Genomic DNA, 17,908 nt, shown 5'->3' on the forward strand with positions numbered 1-17,908 from the left:
ACACTGATGAGCTACTATTACTTAATATGTAGTTCGTATACATTTCCTCCAAATTAACAGTCACGTTCTTCACAGCTGTTTTCATTCTCTGATTCGGGTCCCGGTTTCAGATCATGTTACGAACTTGGTTGTCACCTCTCTTTAATCTCCTTCAATCTGTACCAGTTCCTTAGACTTTGCTTGTCTTCCGTGACCTTAACTTTGTTTTTTTTGGAGGCAGAGTCTCGCTCTGTCACCCAGGCTGGAGTGCAGTGGCATGATCTTGGCTCACTGCAGCCTCTGCCTCCTGGATTCAAGCAATTCTCCTGCCTCAGCCTCCCACATAGCTGGGATTACAGGTGCACGCCTCCACACCTGGCTAATTTTTGTATTTTCGGTAGAGATGAGGTTTCACTATGTTGGCCAGGCTGCTCTCAAACTCCTGACCTCAAGTGATCTGCCTGCCTCAGCGTCCCCCAAAGTGCTAGGATTATACAGGCGTGAGCTCCTGTGCCCGCTGACCTTGACATTTTGTGAAGGGCACAGGCCCGCTCAGGTTTGCCAGTTTCCTCAGGCATAGCTTCATGTTCTGCACAGTGGCACCACAGCAGCGAGGCCGTGTGCTTCTCAGTGCATCAGATCCGGAGGTGTGTTTTTGATTAGTGAAAAATGTGGAAAGGAATTCCTTAGAACTTCTCACAAGCCACCTGGAAGATGTGAGCTCCTGGAGCAGGAGGGAGGAGAAGTCCTGAAAGGAGTCCTCCTCCCAAGACCCCCGAGATCCTGCCCAACTGTAACCTCTTCTGAGAGGCTGTCCTGGCCCTGACCACATTCTCCAAAGCAGCCCCACTGCTCTCAGTCCCCATCCCGGTTGTAACCATCTGCCATCACATTGCCCGTGTGTGTTCACACGTGTGTTTATCAGGTGCTCTCCTGTTAGAACACCAGGAACACCAGCTTCAGAGGGCAGTGCCTTGTCTGAATTATTCGCCACTGTGGTGACAAGGCCTAAAGCAGGCCCTCAGTTTGGTGGGGAGATACTCAGTGACTTGCAGAGGAGGGAGGAGGGAAAGGAAGAGCTCTGGGCCTCATCACTGCACTGACAAGGAAGAACCTAGAATTGGAGGATACCAGGTCTCCTCAGCGTGGCAGGGGCCTGGTGGGTGTCTTCTGGCTGCTACCCTTTCCTTGTACACTCTAAGACCCTTCGCACAGCCCCCGTAGGGAGCAGGGCCAGAAGATCAAATAATACCAAGGGTGCCTGGTTTATCCAGCATCCGGAATTGTCATTTGTAGAAACGTAAAATTCAATATAAATGCAAATGCACGTGGAAATAAAATTAGGTTTGACGCAAAACAAACACCAGGAGCCGTGAATGCCTTGGGCTTCCAGTTTGCAGTCAGCTGCAGGGGGAGTCTCCAGCCCTGACCAGTGCGTCTCTTGGGTCTGCCCTTCTACTCCCCAGGCCTGGGTTTGCCCTTCCACTCCCCAGGCCTGGGTTTGCTGGTTTTCCCTCGATGCCCCTAAAGCTGTGGTGAGGCCCAGAGATGGCTGTGTCTGCTGTACTCACACACGGGAAGTTGTTGCCGAATCGAGTGTGTGTCTGAGCTGGAGGTGCAGTAAGGAGATCTGTTATAGCCTTTAGTTTAATATAGAACAAACAAAACACTTCTCACCTTACAGCCAGTCAGTCTGCCCCCTGCCAGGTGTGCAGCGTGACACTGGGCACCCTCACCAGGCCCGGGATGGGCTTGTGTCTGTGCAGCGAGAGGGTCTCTTCTGCAGAGGCATTTGGACTCTATGTGTCTTATGTGTCTGAAGGTACTGGACAGGAGTGGACACTGTGGGTGGGACAAGGGGGTGACCTCCGTGTCCAGGCTACACTCCTGCAGCCAGAATGAGAAGACGCTGCGTGCAGACTCTTGTCCAGATTCACTGACAACCTCGAACTTCAGCTGCCGCTCGTGGCACCATTTCAGCGAGTGGGGTGGGAGGAATAAGTAGCTCTGGAAGGGAACTGTTACCTGCCTGGCGTCGTGAGTCACTTCTCAGCATGTCATTTTGGGAGCGGGAAGTGTGCTGGGTGCGTGGGGAGGGAAGCAGGTGGGAGGGAGCAGTACGGAGGAGCCGAGGCCCCTGGAGTTCCTGATGAGCTGTTGGAGGGAGCCCGCTCCTCGGAAAGGCAAGGCGGGGGAGCTGCAGCACCTGTCGACTCTCTTCCTTCCTCCCTGCAGGCCAGCCAGCTGGGTGTGTACCGGGCCTTCGTGGACAACTACGGAGTTGCCATGGAAATGGCCGAGAAGTGCTGTCAGGCCAATGCTCAGTTTGCAGAAATCTCTGAGGTAATGCCTTGACGCCGTTCAGCCAGGTGCGCCCTGACTCCCACCTGTACCCTCCACCTCCCCGGGAGAACAGAGTGCACCACATCAAGATCTGGTCGTGAACCCCAGCTGTTTCCAGATTCTATTGGGTTTGCTGCATCAGCCCCATGTTGGGGATGCTGTTAACAAGAGGAGCAGCTGACAGGACGTCCTGCCTCCCCAGGAGCGAGGGCCTGATTCTGGGGGTTGGTCGGGTTCTGGGGACACTCTTTTCACCATCTGTCTGCAGTGAGGAGTGTCTAGTTCTGCCCGTTAACAGCTCTCACACAAGAGTCCTGAGGCTGACTTTGTACCTGGCACTGGAGGCGCGGCTAGAGGTGACCCATTCTTCCTTTTCTGGCCCGTCAGAGACCTTGAGAGCGGGAAGCATTGAGGGGCTAGTGCCGTGGGGCGAGGGCTCATGTCACCTGTGCTCTCTAGACCCATGTGAGGAGCAAAGCAGCAGGTTGGAGCTGCACTGCCTGCCACAGGCCCCAGGTTTGAGAGGCTACTGACTCCCTGCCTGCATTTAGCCCCAGGAAGCTGAAACCTCAAACCATGCGGTATTAGCACCCTGGGCCTCGAAAGAATCATTCAGAAACAGAGACCATGAATGGGCAGTTCAGGAGGCTGGTGGCCAAGCCAGGACCAGAAGAACCCAGCCGCACCCCTGGGTCTGCACTCTCCAGGCTGGGGTTCTTCCTGCCCTTCCCCACCCTGTGTCTGCCTGGTGGCCACTCTGCGACATTTTCCTCTTCACGGGCGTTTGCGTCTTGATGATCCCACCAACTCGCTGTAGCTTTGCCTTCTGACTTGGCTTTCCCCCACCCAGCAAGGGTTCTGAGCAGAAAGTAGGGGTTCTGCATTCATGCCCTACTTCTAGTGCCCATGTCTCTTTCTAACCCTGCTGTTCTCACATGCAGCAGAAAGTCCTCCATGTGATAACCACAGGGTTAGAAAGAGACATGGGCATTACAAGTAGGGTGTGAATGCAGTCACCCTTGCTGGGACACACCCTCAGCTGTCACCTCGGGTTTTTGTTCTCGATGCTGTATGCCGTCATACTGTTCATCACAGGACGGCACATTATGGGCCCCGCTCTGGTGTTTCCAGTAGTGATAGTACCTGCCGCCCTGCTCCTCCAGAGCCCGTGGGGCACCCCGCTCTGCCAGGTGCTGCTAGTAACAGGCTCTGCATGCATCCGGGGCTCCAGCTTCCCTCCCCGCTGCCAGACTCCCTCTGCACCATTCAATCTGTTCTCTCTTCCTCTTTCATTAAATGAGCAACCATCCTCCCCAGCAGCTGGCATGCTGACACTGAATTTCAAGTGACCTTGACAAATCAGGGACCTGAGCTTTTAAGAGCATGTTATAGTTAGATGGGCAAGATCAAGGTTTCTGCAGAGGAAGGAGGAGACACCACGGGACCTGGGGATCATGTGGTCCCACCAGCCACGCACCAGTGGATTCTGAGCTGTGGCTGGGATGCAGGAAGTGGGATGGGGCTCAGGGTCAGTTGCAAGCCAGCCCACTGTGAAGGTTTGTGGCACTTGCACCGTCAGAGCAACATGCACTTTGGTTCTCCATGTTTCGAAAAAGATCCAGAGAAACTGGAGTCACCCAAAGAGAGCAGAGTCAAACTCAAGGAAGAGAAAGTGGCAAGCCCTATGGAGGTGGGAGGGGTCAGTGCTCAGGCATGGGAATTCGAGGATCCCCCTCAAGTACAGGAAGAAGTGGAGAAGTGTTCGTCTTCTCCTGGGACCGTCCTGAGAGATGGGCAGCGTCCAGTTAGATCTGGTTTCATGGAATGCCAGCTCTCCAGACAGCAAGTAATAGGAATTATATGAAAAGGGCTTTGGGAGTCAGGCTGGTTTGGGAGATGCAGGGTTAAGCCAAACTCACATGTTTTCTTTTCTTTTTCTTTTTCTTTTTTTTTTTTTTTTTTTTTAAGATGGGGTTTCACCATGATGCCTAGCTCCTGACCTCAGGTGATCCACCCACCTCGGCCCCTCAGAGTGCTAGGATTACAGGCGTGAGCCACTGTGCCTGGCCAACTCATATGTTATCTTGAGGCAGGTGTTCCTGGAACTTGTGGATAACTCCCAAGCATCGCACTTTCCCAGGCACGTGGGCCGCCTCCCAGGCTCGTGTGAGCCCAGCACCTGGTTTTTGCAGTCTTTCATTTGGCTCTCCCACCCCCTCACACGCTTTGGGAACTGCTGAGTCAGATGTACAGAGGAACAATCACTGCAAGGGCTGTTAAACTCTCAGGAAAGGTCCCAAAGCGCATGGCAGCATTTGGCCCCAGAGAGCTGGAAAACACTTGTCTTTTGGTCTTGAGATGTTTTCTACAGCACAAGAGGTTGGCAGAGTAACCTCAGAATCTCTTCCGTCTCTGCTGCTTATGCCTTTGTTCAGAAGCTTAGTACCGGGAATTAATCTCGGCTCCTTCGCAGAGGATGTGAGGCACACAGGGATCTTTTATAACGCATTTCTCCAGTGATGCGTTCAATGCTCTTGTGTCAAAACATCCTAGGCTCTTCACTTACAAGCTCTGCTCTTGCCCTGGAAATCTCATTAGCACCTCATTTTTTAGCAAGTACACTTGCAAATCCAGAGAGGGCGGGTGGAGGGGGAATCCAAGTGTCAGTCTGCAGTGGTGGGCCTGCCCTGGCCGTCTCCAAAGGCGAGTGCTCTTCCGAACTGCCAGCCCCCTGCATGCCATCTAATTGCCCCAAGAAAACAGTGATGTGTGTTCAGGAGCGTGCTCCTGTTGGCCTCCATTGGCAGGATTCTCTGTGTCAGAGGATCTCAGCCAGGCATGATTTTGTTCACAGGGGACAGACACTTGGCAATGCCTGGAGATGCTTTTGGTTGTCACAACAGTGGGAAAGCAGGCTCACTCCTGTGCCTATAGGTAGAGGCCAGGGCAGCGCTTAGCACCCTACGGTGCACAGGACAGCTGCTCAGAGAATCTCCAGCCCAAAATGTCAACAGTCCTTGGCTGAGAAGCCCCGTCCCAGGTGGACTGCAGCCTCCAGGGCATCCTGCGTGCTCAGCTTGCCCGTGGGTCCCTGCACACCCTGTGATTTCATTATCAGCTCAGAATGCACCTGGGTTCATTGCAGTGAGGGAAAGCCGAGATTGCTGCCAAAGGTGGAACGTTCTGCTGCATCGAAGCTGCTTCTGTCATCTATGTGAATATGCGCTTTTCTCTCTGCAGAACCTGAGAGCCAGAAGCAGCAAAGATGCCAAGGATCCTACGACCAAGAACTCTCTGGAAAGTGAGTTCAGCATGCTGGGGCCTCTCTGTGCCCTCGTGGGGGTGCTGCTGCCCTTAGAGGTGGCAGTGTGGAAAAGCAGACACAGTGCCCACTTGGGTCACCCCTGGGCGCCTTCCCTGTTCTACTCTTCAAATAGAGTGGGGACGGGGAAAGAATAGCTCAGGGAGGGCAGGGAAGGACACGGTCAGGACCAATTTGCCAACAACTGTAGCAACAAGGTGCTGCTTAAATTGACTTAAATGTCATCATGTTGTCCCCAGTGGCCTTGTAAGGAGGATTTTTTTTTTTTTTTTTTGGAAATGGATTTTTGCTCTTGTGGCCCAGACTGGAGTGCAGTGGCACGATCTCAGTTCACTGCAACCTCCACCTCTGGGTTCAAGTGATTCTCCTGCCTCAGCCTCTCTAGCTGGGATTACAGGCATATGCCACCACACCCAGCTAATTTTTGTGTTTTTAATAGAGACGGGGTTTCCCTATATTGTTCAGGCTGGTCTTGAACTCCTGACCTCAACTGATCGGCCTGCCTTGACCTCCCAAAGTGCTAGGATTACAGGGGTGAGCTACTGCACCCGGCTGTAAAGAGGATTTTATTTTCGGTTTTTGCCGATGACAAGTTTAGTCATGAAGTAACCTGTGCAGAGCACAGGTTCTAAGTGACTGGGCAGGGATTGAGTCCAGAGTTGCTGGGAAAGTGGTATCAGGAATTATCAGTCAGTTCTTTCTTTCAGTTGTTAGGGTGTTGTGAATAGTTACAATTGCAAAGAATAGCCCCCAGAGCTTTGTGTTCGGAGCCTGTTTCCCCATCTGCAAAATGAAAGTAGTGATGTGTGCCTTAAACGCTGCAGGAGTCTCGTGAGGAAACATGCCTCACATGTCTCAGAACACACCTAAGCATCCATGCCTGGGATGGGCCATGCTCACTGTCGTCACAGAGAAGCACTGGCGGCTGAGGCTGGCCAGGGGGCTGCTCCTATTGCAGTGGGGCTCGTGTGCCTCTGGAGTCCAGATGTCCTCAGGCAGGTCGCCAGAGAACCTGTCAAACCAAGAGTTGTTTCGGCATCTGAGTAGGTTCCTGCCTGTCTCAGAGTCAGACATCTGAAACATCCCGGGATTGATGGTAAGGGCAGCCAAGAGGTCTGCTCTCAGTGTACCCTCTGGGCTGGAGAGCAGGTCTCCCTCCAGAGTTGGGGCCTTCTCTAGCCCATCTTTACCAGGGTGGGCTCCCTGACCCCAGGAGTGGCAATGCTGAGCCCTTTTAGCTGTTGTCACTGAGCCAGGCGTGCAGGCCCGGGTCTGACGAGCTGCTCTGGACTCCACATGCAATGAATGTTCAGGGCTTAAAGCTCAAAGTGTTCCAGGTGGGTGCTGTAGCCTTGCCCTTGTCACTGCGCAGAGGGGAGATGGGGCCTGTGGAGGCTGGGGCAGCTCCCTCCCCAGTCACCCTTGCACTGAGTGTTCAGTCAGCTGGTGTGCGTCTCCACATGTGGCCTCTCTCACCACTCCTCTCTCTCCACAGCTCTGCTCTACAAGCCTGTGGACCGTGTGACGAGGAGCACGCTGGTCCTCCATGTGAGTCACAGCACCCCTCCTGACTGGGACCAAAACTGCCCTCTAGGGCACACGCAGCACACACGGCACCGGGGTGCTGTAGGGCACACGCGGCACCGGGGCTCTGTAGGGCGCACGCGGCACCAGGGCTCTGTAGGGCGCACGCGGCACCAGGGCTCTGTAGGACGCACGCGGCACCACGGCTCTGTAGGGCACATGCGGCACCAGGGCTCTGTAGGGCACACGTCTCACCACGGCTCTGTAGGGTACACGCAGCACCACTGTTGCGCAGCATCATAGCTGCAGCCGAGGGGGTGCTGCTGACATCTAATAGGTAGAGGCCTGGGGTGGTGTTGGACATTCTGTAATGCAAGGGACAGCTCTCTCTTGCCCCCCAACAAATAATTACTCCACGCAAAATGTCAGCAGTGCTGAGGTCGAGAAACCCTACCCCAGAGCCTTACAGAGGAGCCCCTCTTGACCGTGTGCATGCGGCTGGGTTTGCTGGAGCACATCCAGAACCTGCTTCTGGGATGTTGCTCACATAAGTGCGGCCCAGGTGAGAGATGCCCGCACAGCCGGCCCAAGTGAGAGAGGCAGTGGTGACACGAGGCAGTGGTGACACGGAGGCAGTGCTGACACGAGGCAGTGGTGACACCGAGGCAGTGCTGACACGAGGCAGTGGTGGCACGAGGCAGTGGTGACACCGAGGCAGTGCTGACACGAGGCAGTGCTGACACCGAGGCAGTGGTGACACGAGGCAGTGGTGACACCGAGGCAGTGCTGACACGAAGCAGTGCTGACACTGAGGCAGCGCTGACACCGAGGCAGCGGTGACACGAGGCAGCGGTGACACCGAGACAGTGGTGACACGAGGCAGTGGTGACACCGAGGCAGTGGTGACACGAGGCAGTGGTGACACCGAGGCAGTGCTGACACGAGGCAGTGGTGACACCGAGGCAGTGGTGACACCGAGGCAGTGGTGACACGAGGCAGTGCTGACACCGAGGCAGTGCTGACACGAGGCAGTGCTGACACCGAGGCAGTGGTGACACGAGGCAGTGGTGACGCCGAAGCAGTGCTGACACGAGGCAGTGCTGACACGAGGCAGTGGTGACACCGAGGCAGTGCTGACACGAGGCAGTGCTGACACGAGGCAGTGGTGACACCGAGGCAGTGCTGACACGAGGCAGTGGTGACACCGAGGGAGCCAGCACTCTGGGCTCCGTCTGCACCTCGTGTCTGCACTTTGCACACAGTGGCCGGTGCCAGGGCCCCTCTGTGTCTGACTCGTCTGTCGTCCCGGGCAGGACTTGCTGAAGCACACTCCCACCAGCCACCCCGACCACCCCTTGCTGCAGGACGCCCTCCGCATCTCACAGAACTTCCTATCCAGCATCAACGAGGAGATCACACCCCGACGGCAGTCCATGACGGTGAAGAAGGGGGAGGTGAGTGTGGTGGGGGATGGCTTGGGTTTGCCCAGCCTGCTGAGCTGGGGGCAGGCAGGGCACCCTCGATCTGGTCGTCAGCAGACCTTGCCTTTTGGGATTGGTGAGCTTGGCAGCACACCCAGTCTTGTGTGGAAGGCGTCGGGGTGCAGTTGCAGGGGTGACTCCTCACACACCATGTCCTTCAGGCGGCGTCCGTCACCGTGCCTCACTCAGCCACCTCTTTCCTTCTCTGTCATGGTGGGTTATATCCAGGGAACCCTTTTTTATCTCCCACACTCTTGCCAGCTCAGGGTCCCCAGCCAAGGAGACCTGTGCGAAGGAGGTGAGTAGGGGGGTGGTATTTTGTCTGCCAGGAATCCTCCTCCTTCCTCCTGAGTGCTTTCATTAAAAAATGGTTAAGATCGGATTTAAGGATTTGAGAGGGGGAAGAAAGTGGGGTTCACAGTTTGTGTCTGTGACGTGAGACTTCACATCTTCCTCCGGGAAAGCGCTCCTTCTTCCCTACGTCACTGACGTACTCTGTGTGCACGTCATCAATGGGCAGGCATGGCCTGTGTCTGTTCCGCTCTGAGCCTACCTGGGTGGGGCCTGGCACATAGCGAGGCAGGTGCCTTCCCAGGCGGGCAGCAGCTACTGAGAACAGCTGAGGGGTGCAAGCCGGGCAGCCGGTGTCCAGTGGGAACAGCTCTTGTCAGAGGCAGCACTGAGGCGAGGGGAGCTGACCCACGGCCTAAGGGGTCTCATGCAGTGACAGGAACTGTCTGGCCCAGGCAGGACACAGGCTGGGCATGAACCGACTGTAGTTGTCTCTGTGAACCACCTCCTCCTCTTTCTTCTGGTTTCTGTGCCAGGTGGTTGGCAGTGTGCCAAGGACACAGGACCTGTCCTCAGGGTACCCCCAGGACAGACCTGCCCAGCACATGGGGTTTTTTTCCTTTTCCTGCCCAGAGCCATCAGGCAGATGGCTTTCAGCCTCGTCTACCACACACTTCTTTGGGAATGGTACCCTGAGTGCCCAGAGTCTTGACCTTTAGTGAGGGGCTTGGTCCAGTTTCTCCTGGTGGGCCTGGCCCAAGAAGGGCACGGAGAAGGAGGGAGCTGTCCTCTCCATTCCACTCTCCAGGCTTGTCCAAGCCCTAGAGCTGGGCAGATGCGGGGTCCGTGCCAGCGTCGTGAGGACCGATCCACTGGGTGGCCTACAGCTTCTCCCAACTGGGCCCATTCCTCGTCTTTGCAGCAGGATGGGAACATGGCCCCACCTCATCGGGCACCTGGGCTCTCAAATGGACATGATTTAGCGGCAGTCCTGGCCATCCGTGATGGCTCCTTGGCACTCTGAGCTCATCGAAGGCAGAAGTGGGTCCGTGGCGCCTTCCAGGGGAGGTGCTGAGCAGTGCAGGTGTTCCCCAGCTGATCAGCCCATGACTGGGGCCTGGGAGAGGTGGGGGATCAGATCTTGCTTCTTGAAGCATCAGCGGGGCCCTGCCCCTGGTTCTCTTCCCTGGCTCAGGGCCACAGGAGAGCAAGCCTGTGACAAACCTGTGGGCAGCCGCACAGATCTCAGTGGATGTTGGATTTGCTTCTCCTAAGCCTCCGTGTGCCGCGTGGCTTCCCGCCGGGCTTGCTCTTCCCTCCTGAGACGCCTGCTCTTTCCCTTTTACTGACATTCTTCCATGAGCGCTCTGACCTCCTGGGCAGTGAGTGTGGGGTCCTTTTTCCCATGGCTTCTCCTGTGCCGAGTCTGCTCCCTGTGTCTCCAGCTGCCATTTATCGTTGCTGGAGAGAAGGAAGGACCTTCTCACCACTCAGATCATTGGAATCCACTGCCTTGGGGAATTGAGGAAAATGGAGATGTTGCCTAGAAGTTGGCAGTCAGGCCCTCGTTCCTGCATCGGTCCCCATTGCGGCCTCCTTCCATGATGACTCAGGCCAGGTCTCGGGACCACCGAGGAGGAAGTGTAATTTAAGAAGGGCTGGGAGCCTCACACAGGGAGGGGCCTGCGTCTGCACCCTCGCCAGCGCCTCGCCCTGGTGGAGGGGCATTTGCTCATTGAGGAGGGGTCACCTGGGTGCCTCAACTGCAAAGCAAGGTGGAGGACTAATGACGCTAGGAAACGGCACTGCGAGTCTGACCGGCACCCCCTTGTTCAGGGCTTTCTGTCTGAGGCCCGTCAAGGGAGGTGGCTTGATGGTGGCTAAGCCAGGATGATAGACAGATACCGTGCTGTGCCCCGCCCCTGCCGTTCCTGAGGCAGATGCTGCGAATCAGCTGGCCACTCCAAGCCTGGATGTCCTCCTCAGTATCCCCTGGCACTGCCCAGCAAGTTTGCAGTCCTTTATGCAGAAAGAAGGATGCCAGATGGACAAAGCCCTGCCAGGTTCTGCTCTCCCTTACTGCTTACCAGTGTACTGATTTGGGGACACCCTTTTGCTTCCCTGAGTGTCCCTGCTCTGAGGGCAATGATGCGTAGTCCATGGCCCCTCCCCTGGATGTTGAGACTGAACAGGTTGCGCAGCCTTCGAGGGACTTTATGGAAGTAAGGGGTGGTGACGTGCCTGCATGTCGCCATGTGTCAGAGGTGACAGGAGAGCTCCCCTGACGTCACCAGCCAGGAAAGAGGGCAGGAGCTGCAGGCTGCTTCCTCTCAGAGTTTGCAGCCAGGGCAGGGCCTGAGCTTTTCTCTTCTGCGCATCTCTCAGTTTGGTACATGACACGGAGTGTCAGGTTCCCAAAGGGAGAAAGAAACTGCCTCATGACAGCTCTGTGGGGTCAGAGGCGATCTCCCATTTACAGATGAGGAAACTGCGACTCAGGTTGAGTGTCTTCCCTCAGTCACACAGCCACTAAGTAGCTAAGCCAGGATGCAGGTGAGGCCAGGGGTCCCCTGTGTGCACCTTGGGTGTGTTACTCTTCGGTTCCCTTCCTCCTTTGTGAGCCGATAGGACACGTCCACCCCTCCTCTTGTCCCTGCAATACCTGGAGGCAGGAAGAGTCACAAGGAGGAGGAGATGTCCCTTTCACCTCTGCACACCACTCCATCCCCTGCCGCTCCTGCTAGGAGTATGTCAAGGGGGTGGAGCTGTTTCTGGCTTCCCTGGCATTTGGTGTCAAGGGGAAAGCTGCCTCTGTCGGCCTGGGTCACTGCTGGGTCTCCAGGGAGGTGGCCCATTGCTACTGCTCAGCCTGGGCAAGTCTGACATCAAGGAGAGGCACAGGTGTGAGCCCTGTTCAGGGTCAGCTGCCCCAGCCCCCCACTGTGGCTCCTGTAATCTCATCACCCTTTTCAGCTGCATCCCACGGCTCCAGGGCTGTGTTCTTTGGGGAAGAGTGACTTTGGGCTGCATTCCTGGTGGTCCTCTGATGGTCAATGGTGGCCGGCAGGTGCCCCGTCTTCCCACTGTCCTGGCCCAAGCACATCTGGGGGCCATGAGCCGCAGGTGCTGCCCAGGAGAACGCCCTCCTCAGCCTCCCCAAAATAACTGGATTAAAGGATCCTGCAGGCACCGTTTCTTTCCAGGCCTGGGTTCTGAGGGCTGGTAGCTGGCGTTCCTTTGTTTAGATGAATTAACTTCACAGTTAGATCACCAATCCTCGCTGCTGGCTGACTCCCCACATGGTTGCCTGTCCGTCTCCTTGGAGCCTTGCACCATGCGCTGCTCAGCACCCCCTCGGCTCAGGCTCGGAAGCATAGTGGATGATCCAGTTGGGATGTTTTGTTTCCCAAGAGCCAGCCAGGCACTGACCTCCAATACCTGTTCTCTGCCTGGGATCCCAGAGGCCCCTCCGTAGGAAGAACGCAGGCAGCAGTCCAAACGGGAGCTGCAGGAAGGCTCTGGAGCAGGGAGGCCCCACTGGTGCAGGCTTGAGGCTGAGAGGTGGTGAGGCTCGGGCAGAGGAGAACCAAGGTCTTTAATCAGTTGATGATTAGTGAGTTGGAGAACAGGCTGGGCGTGGTGGCTGGTGCCTGTAATCCCAACACTTTTGGAGGCCAAGGCAGGTGGATCAGTTGAGGTCAGGAGTTTGAGACCAGCCTGGCCAACATGGTGAAACCGCGTGTCCACTAAAAATACAAAAATTAGCCTGTCACGGTGGCACGTGCCTGTAATCCCAGCTACTTGGGAGGCTGAGGCAGGAGAATTGCTTGAACCTGGGAGGCAGAGGTTGCAGTGAGCGGAGATCTTGCCATTGTACTCTGCACTCCAGCCAGGGCAACAGAGTGAAACTCCGTCTCAAAAAATAAAAAAATAAACAGCTGGAGAACAGTTGGAGAGGCCAGACCCTGTTGGCATAGTTTGCAAGGGGTGCTGTGGAGAGGAAGGTACCCAGCCCAGGGGTGAAGACAGGATGGGTGGGGTTCTCAGCTTCACTGGACACCAGACAGAAGCTGCAGGGGCAAGGCTAGTGCCCACGTCGAGGGCTAGGCCTTCCTGGGCCCTTCATAAACATTTGCAAACAAAGCTTGGGTTCTCAGCTTGTCTGGGCCAAGTTCTAATTCCTTCCTGGAGTGTGGGCATGCTGCTTACCTCTGAGCTGTTCCTTTTCCAGGAAGTGGTAGAGCCGGAGCCTGCTGCAGGGAGGGTTCTGTGGAGTGAGAGGAGGTGTTTTACGTCACGCTCTTTTCACACCTTCTTGGCACCCAGAAAGAGCTCAGCAAACATTAGCTGCCAGCAGCCACCCTGACTGTGGCTCTCAGCCAGCATTGTTCTTCCCAGGCCCCGCCCTACCCTCCTCCTGGCACAGTGTCTGTTGGGACATAGGAAACTCTGGGCCAGCTTGGCCATGGGAGGCTTTCTTGCGGACCAGAGAGTAGAGATTTGCTCTGCAAGGAGGGCAGGTTGAGAGCAGGTGAGAGGGAGGGAAGGGCAAGCAGGACCCTTGGCCTCATTCTCGGCTGCAGTGGGTGTTGAGCTGCCTGGCGACCCTCATTGCTCCTGGCCCCACTGCTGAACCACTGGAGCCTGCCACATCCCTGCGTCGACAGGGCCACTGACGGGCAGTGTCAGCCAGGTCTCAGGGGTACACGCTTTGCTCTTGGGGCACGGTAGCGAGGGTCGAGGTCACCGGCCTCCAGGGCTCCCCACCAGCCAGCAGCTGACAGCTCCCCCTTGGTTTTCACCTGGGCTCTGTTCTGTCTCCACTTCCGTAGCTGCTACGTGGGGTTCTTTGGCAACTTTTCCTGGCACCTCCAGTCCAGGCATTGCTGATTTGTTGATGATCAAACTGCAGTTCTTGTACCTGGGGCAGTGTTCCAGCATCGCCGTGGAACCGTGGTCTCTGGTTCCTGGGGCATGTTGTAGTCGGTTTGAGCTGCTTTGTTAGGTACGGACTTCTGGGAGGCCCACACACAGACCTTTACCTCTCACAGTTCTGGAGGCTGGAGATCCAGGGCCAGGGTGCCAGCATGGTCAGATTCTGATGAGGACAGTGAGAAGCACGGCCGCCCTCCCACTGTGCCCTCACGTGGCCTGCCTGGGAGTAGACATGGAGAGAAAAGGGCCTCTCTTTCTTCCTCTTCTAATCCCGTCACATGGGTTCCACCCTCATGACCTCATCTGCACCTCCTTACCTCTCAAAGTCCCCACCTCCAGATACCATCCTGCAGGAGTTAGGGTATCTGTGAATTTTGGGGCAGGGGGGCAGAAAGTTTCAGCCCTAACAGTGTGCTTCTTCCAGACTGGCCTTCCCAGGAAGGCCCTGATAGGCTGTGCCCTGGGCGGCGGGTGATGCTGCACTGGCGACAGCTGGAGGCGGCGGCTGGCCAGAGGGACGTCCCCTTAGGAAGGAGGTGTCCTTCCTCATGCCCACTGGCCTGACGCGACCCCCTTCTCAGAAGACAGAGGGCACACATGTGACCTCACAGGGCCTCAGTTTCCTTGTCTGTAGAAATGGAGGTGGTGGTGCCTGCCTTGTAGAGTCCTCGTGAGGAGTGAGGGGTATGACTGATGGGAAACTGTGACTGTCACGCTCCCACCTGCAGAGGGCAGGGCAAAGGGCGACAGCCCCGCGTGAGGCCCTGCAGGTCGCAGTTTCATTTAATCCTCAGAACATGCCACCAGACCAGTCTTTCTCACCCCATCATGTTTAAGGAAACAGAGGCTCCAAGAAATGGAGGAGTGTAGCCACCATCATGGTCACAGAGAAGAACGGTGGGCTCAGAAGAAGGATGGGCTTGGGATGGTGAAGGTGCAGGCTGCCCTTGCTTTCTGGGGGGTCCTGGGGGGGATGATGATTTCAGTCGTTCAAGAAGGCAGTTGGCATTTCTTCCAGCTGATGTTACCCACCTGGGATGTGGGGGGAGGGCTCCCGAAAGGAAGTGTTGCCCTGCCAGTGGGGGCCTGCTCTCCCACTGCCCTGCCCTGCAGCACACATGGGGACGACACTCACACGTGGTTACTTGCACCAGGACACACGGGCCTGGCACACAGGGACATGCCCTCTCACAGGAACACACAAACATGGAGACGCACACAGTGACACATGCGGGCACACACACCTCCCTAGGCCACAGGCCCGTGTGGGGTTCCACGCACAAGGACACACTTGGGCACTCACACGAGAGTGAATACACCCGGAGACGTGGAGACGCACACAGGGACACAGACGCGGACGCAGAACACATGGGATATTCCGATGCGCCCTTTTCACACAGGCTCCCACAGCCCGGCAAGCCAGCTCTCCAAACCATGGTGCCGTACCAGGTCCCAGTGAGGCCCCGGCCCTCTCCGTCCCCTTGCTCCAGCTGGGGGTGTTTGCCCTGGAGAGACACTGAGCCGTAGGGACGGTGGTTTCCAGCCACGTGGCCTTAGGCTGGCTTTGGGATGCAGTCAGGACTGTGGCCCCAGCCCACCCTTGCCGTGTGCCCTGGAGGATGTGACTCCGGTGGACTGTGCGGGGAAACCTGGGCCGATTTCAAGGCTGAGCATCCTGTACTCTGGGCCGGGGACCAGGCTGCTGAGCACTTCTGAGAGGGACGTCTCCTGGGCAGGCAGTGACCTACGCCACATGGCCTCCCAGCTCCGTGCTGGTGCTGTGTGGGCTGGGAGGGCAGGAGCTGGGTGATGGGGACTGCAGACCAGGGCCTGAGATGCTGTGACATGCTGGGGTGCCTGTGGATTAGGGCTTCTCTCAGATGAGAGCTGCACGGGTGGGTCGGGGTTTGGAGGCTGTGGTGGCATCGAAAGAGTAGCCCAGTCATCTGAGTCCACTGTCCAAGCCTCCCGGGCCTGCAGTCCACACCCCAGAGGGGTCACGGGTCATCTCAGTGTGGCAGGCCGGCATGTGGGTGCCACAGGCATCCAGTGTGACAGTCAGTGGCTTTGCTGAAGGCCGAGGGTGCCCCTGAGGTGGGCTGTGGGGAGCCTCTGCTGGAGAGGCAGCAGCATTTCTGGCACAGGCAGAGTGGGCCGGGTCTGCAGCTTCTGAGCTGAGCATGGGTTGCCCTCTGCTGGTGATGGCGAGAAGCTCAGCGCCTTTGTATGGAGGAGGCTGCTGGCCGTCCAGCCCCATCAGTGCCCCACAGGGAAGGTGCCTGAGACCCCTCCTCCTTGGCAGGGAGGCCCTTTCTTGTGTCCCTGCCAAGCAGACATGCTGCAGTCCTTCCCTAAGGACCTCAGTGTCCTAGGATCCTACCCAGACCTGGTCCCCGCTGCGGACCCAGCAGTGGGGATTGCCCAGCTTCAGCGCTCCAGCTCTGCCTGACGTTTCTCCAGGCGCACATGCTGTTTCTTGCTTCCTGTGGGTGCCGTCACCAGGCAGCTGTCTGCCCTCGGCAGGCGAGGTGTGGGTGAGTGCCTGTGAGTCACGGCCTTGGCACGCCGGCAACCTTCCTAGCCTTCCACTTACGGGCACCAGCGGCCCCTGCATAAGTCATCGTTCCCCCTCACCAGAGCCGGCTGGCTGTCGTGAGCCAAGCTGCTTATGATGGTGACATGCAGCCTCCACCCCTGAGAGTGTCGGAGGCCTGGCCCAGGCTGTACATGCTAATGGGGAGCTCTGCTGCCTCCGGCCCCAGAGTGCGGGAGAGTTCAGAGAGACGGGGGCTCCCTGAGAAGAACCTCAGGCTGCAGGTGACAGCAGGACGAGGCGCCTGGTCTGGCCCCAGAACCAGCCTGGCTCACCCAGAGCACAGGACCTCATCACTTCGCGAGATGGGGACAGGTGCAGCTCCTGTGGGGAGACACTGAATTTTCACACCCTCTGTTGTAGGTGACTCCCCTGCAGACCCTCTGGCTCTCAGCACAGGGTGGGTGTCATCCTCCCTGTGAGCCTTCCCTGAGACCAGGGGAGCTGGGTGCCCCCTAAACACTTGGTCTTTCTCCCATGAGGCTGTGGGCTCCTGAGCGTAGAGATCTGTGAATGTTGCCTCTTGATCTCTGCTGCCTGGGGCAGAGTGTGGGCCTCGCTGAAGCTCAGTTTTCTCACTAAGGACCTGCCTCCAGGCTGTTGTAGGGATTGGATCAAATAATTCAGGTGATGTCCTCATGCAGCGCTCTGGTTCCGGCATGGGGAAGGCTTCTGCGACAGCCTCTCATCTTGTCCCCATGCCCTCCACACAGTGCCCAACCCTGTGAGGTGCCAGGCAGGGGTGACTTACCTAGACATGCCCATTCAACAGCCTCTTGAGCAAGAAGGACCAACCCTTGCCTTTCAGATACAGACCAAGAGGCAGAAAGGCGCGTGGCTTATTAGGAGCCTTTGCCCCACCCTGCGCTCCACTTTAACCCTGCTCTCGGGCTTCCGGTGTCCAAGCAGGTGTCAGAGGTGTAGCCCCTGCACACAGGGGACCCTGCCAATCCTGTCTAGTTGGGAGGACTGGGAGTTCCAGCCATGGGGCCCCGGGTTGCTGCTGCCCTCAGAACCAGGCCCGACCCTTTGCCATGACCTCGAGAGCTGCCACTTCCAGAGTGCACTGGATGCATCTCTACCCACAGACCACACTGAACCTCCAGCACCAAGCTCTTCCCACCACAGGACCTGTGCCTGACCATGGTCCCTGCTCCTGGCACAGCTTGCTTCTTGCCAGTTCTGGATCTCCACCTGCCACCCCAGAGAGGCACTGGCTGCCCTGTTTAAAGCGGGTCCTCCCATCACCTGTCTTCACAGCAGACCGTTTGCTTGGCTGTGTACCCTCCAGACCCACAGCCGTTACCTCCCCACTCCCCCATCCTCCCACCCTCTTCCAAAGGCTGAGCACACAGGAGGGACTGGGAAATTTGTTGAACTGAGAAGTTACACATAAGCCCTGATCTGTCAGCAGGACTGTGAGATGAACAAAACATCTGG

The 17,908-nt window shown here is 57.0% G+C and overlaps 1 protein-coding gene across 1 annotated transcript in view; it reads left to right on the forward strand.

Moving 5' to 3' along the window:
* Positions 1-17,908, forward strand: part of BCR (BCR activator of RhoGEF and GTPase) — a 136,624-nt gene that overhangs the window by 85,895 nt on the left and 32,821 nt on the right. The window contains exons 5-8 of the mRNA XM_003938577.4: positions 2,215-2,322; positions 5,563-5,623; positions 7,140-7,192; positions 8,482-8,622. Of these exons, the coding sequence (XP_003938626.3) occupies positions 2,215-2,322; positions 5,563-5,623; positions 7,140-7,192; positions 8,482-8,622 (363 nt within the window). The remainder of the gene's footprint in view (positions 1-2,214; positions 2,323-5,562; positions 5,624-7,139; positions 7,193-8,481; positions 8,623-17,908) is intronic.

Source organism: Saimiri boliviensis, chromosome 21, assembly GCF_048565385.1.
Source record: "Saimiri boliviensis isolate mSaiBol1 chromosome 21, mSaiBol1.pri, whole genome shotgun sequence".
Taxonomy (NCBI): domain Eukaryota; kingdom Metazoa; phylum Chordata; class Mammalia; order Primates; family Cebidae; genus Saimiri; species Saimiri boliviensis.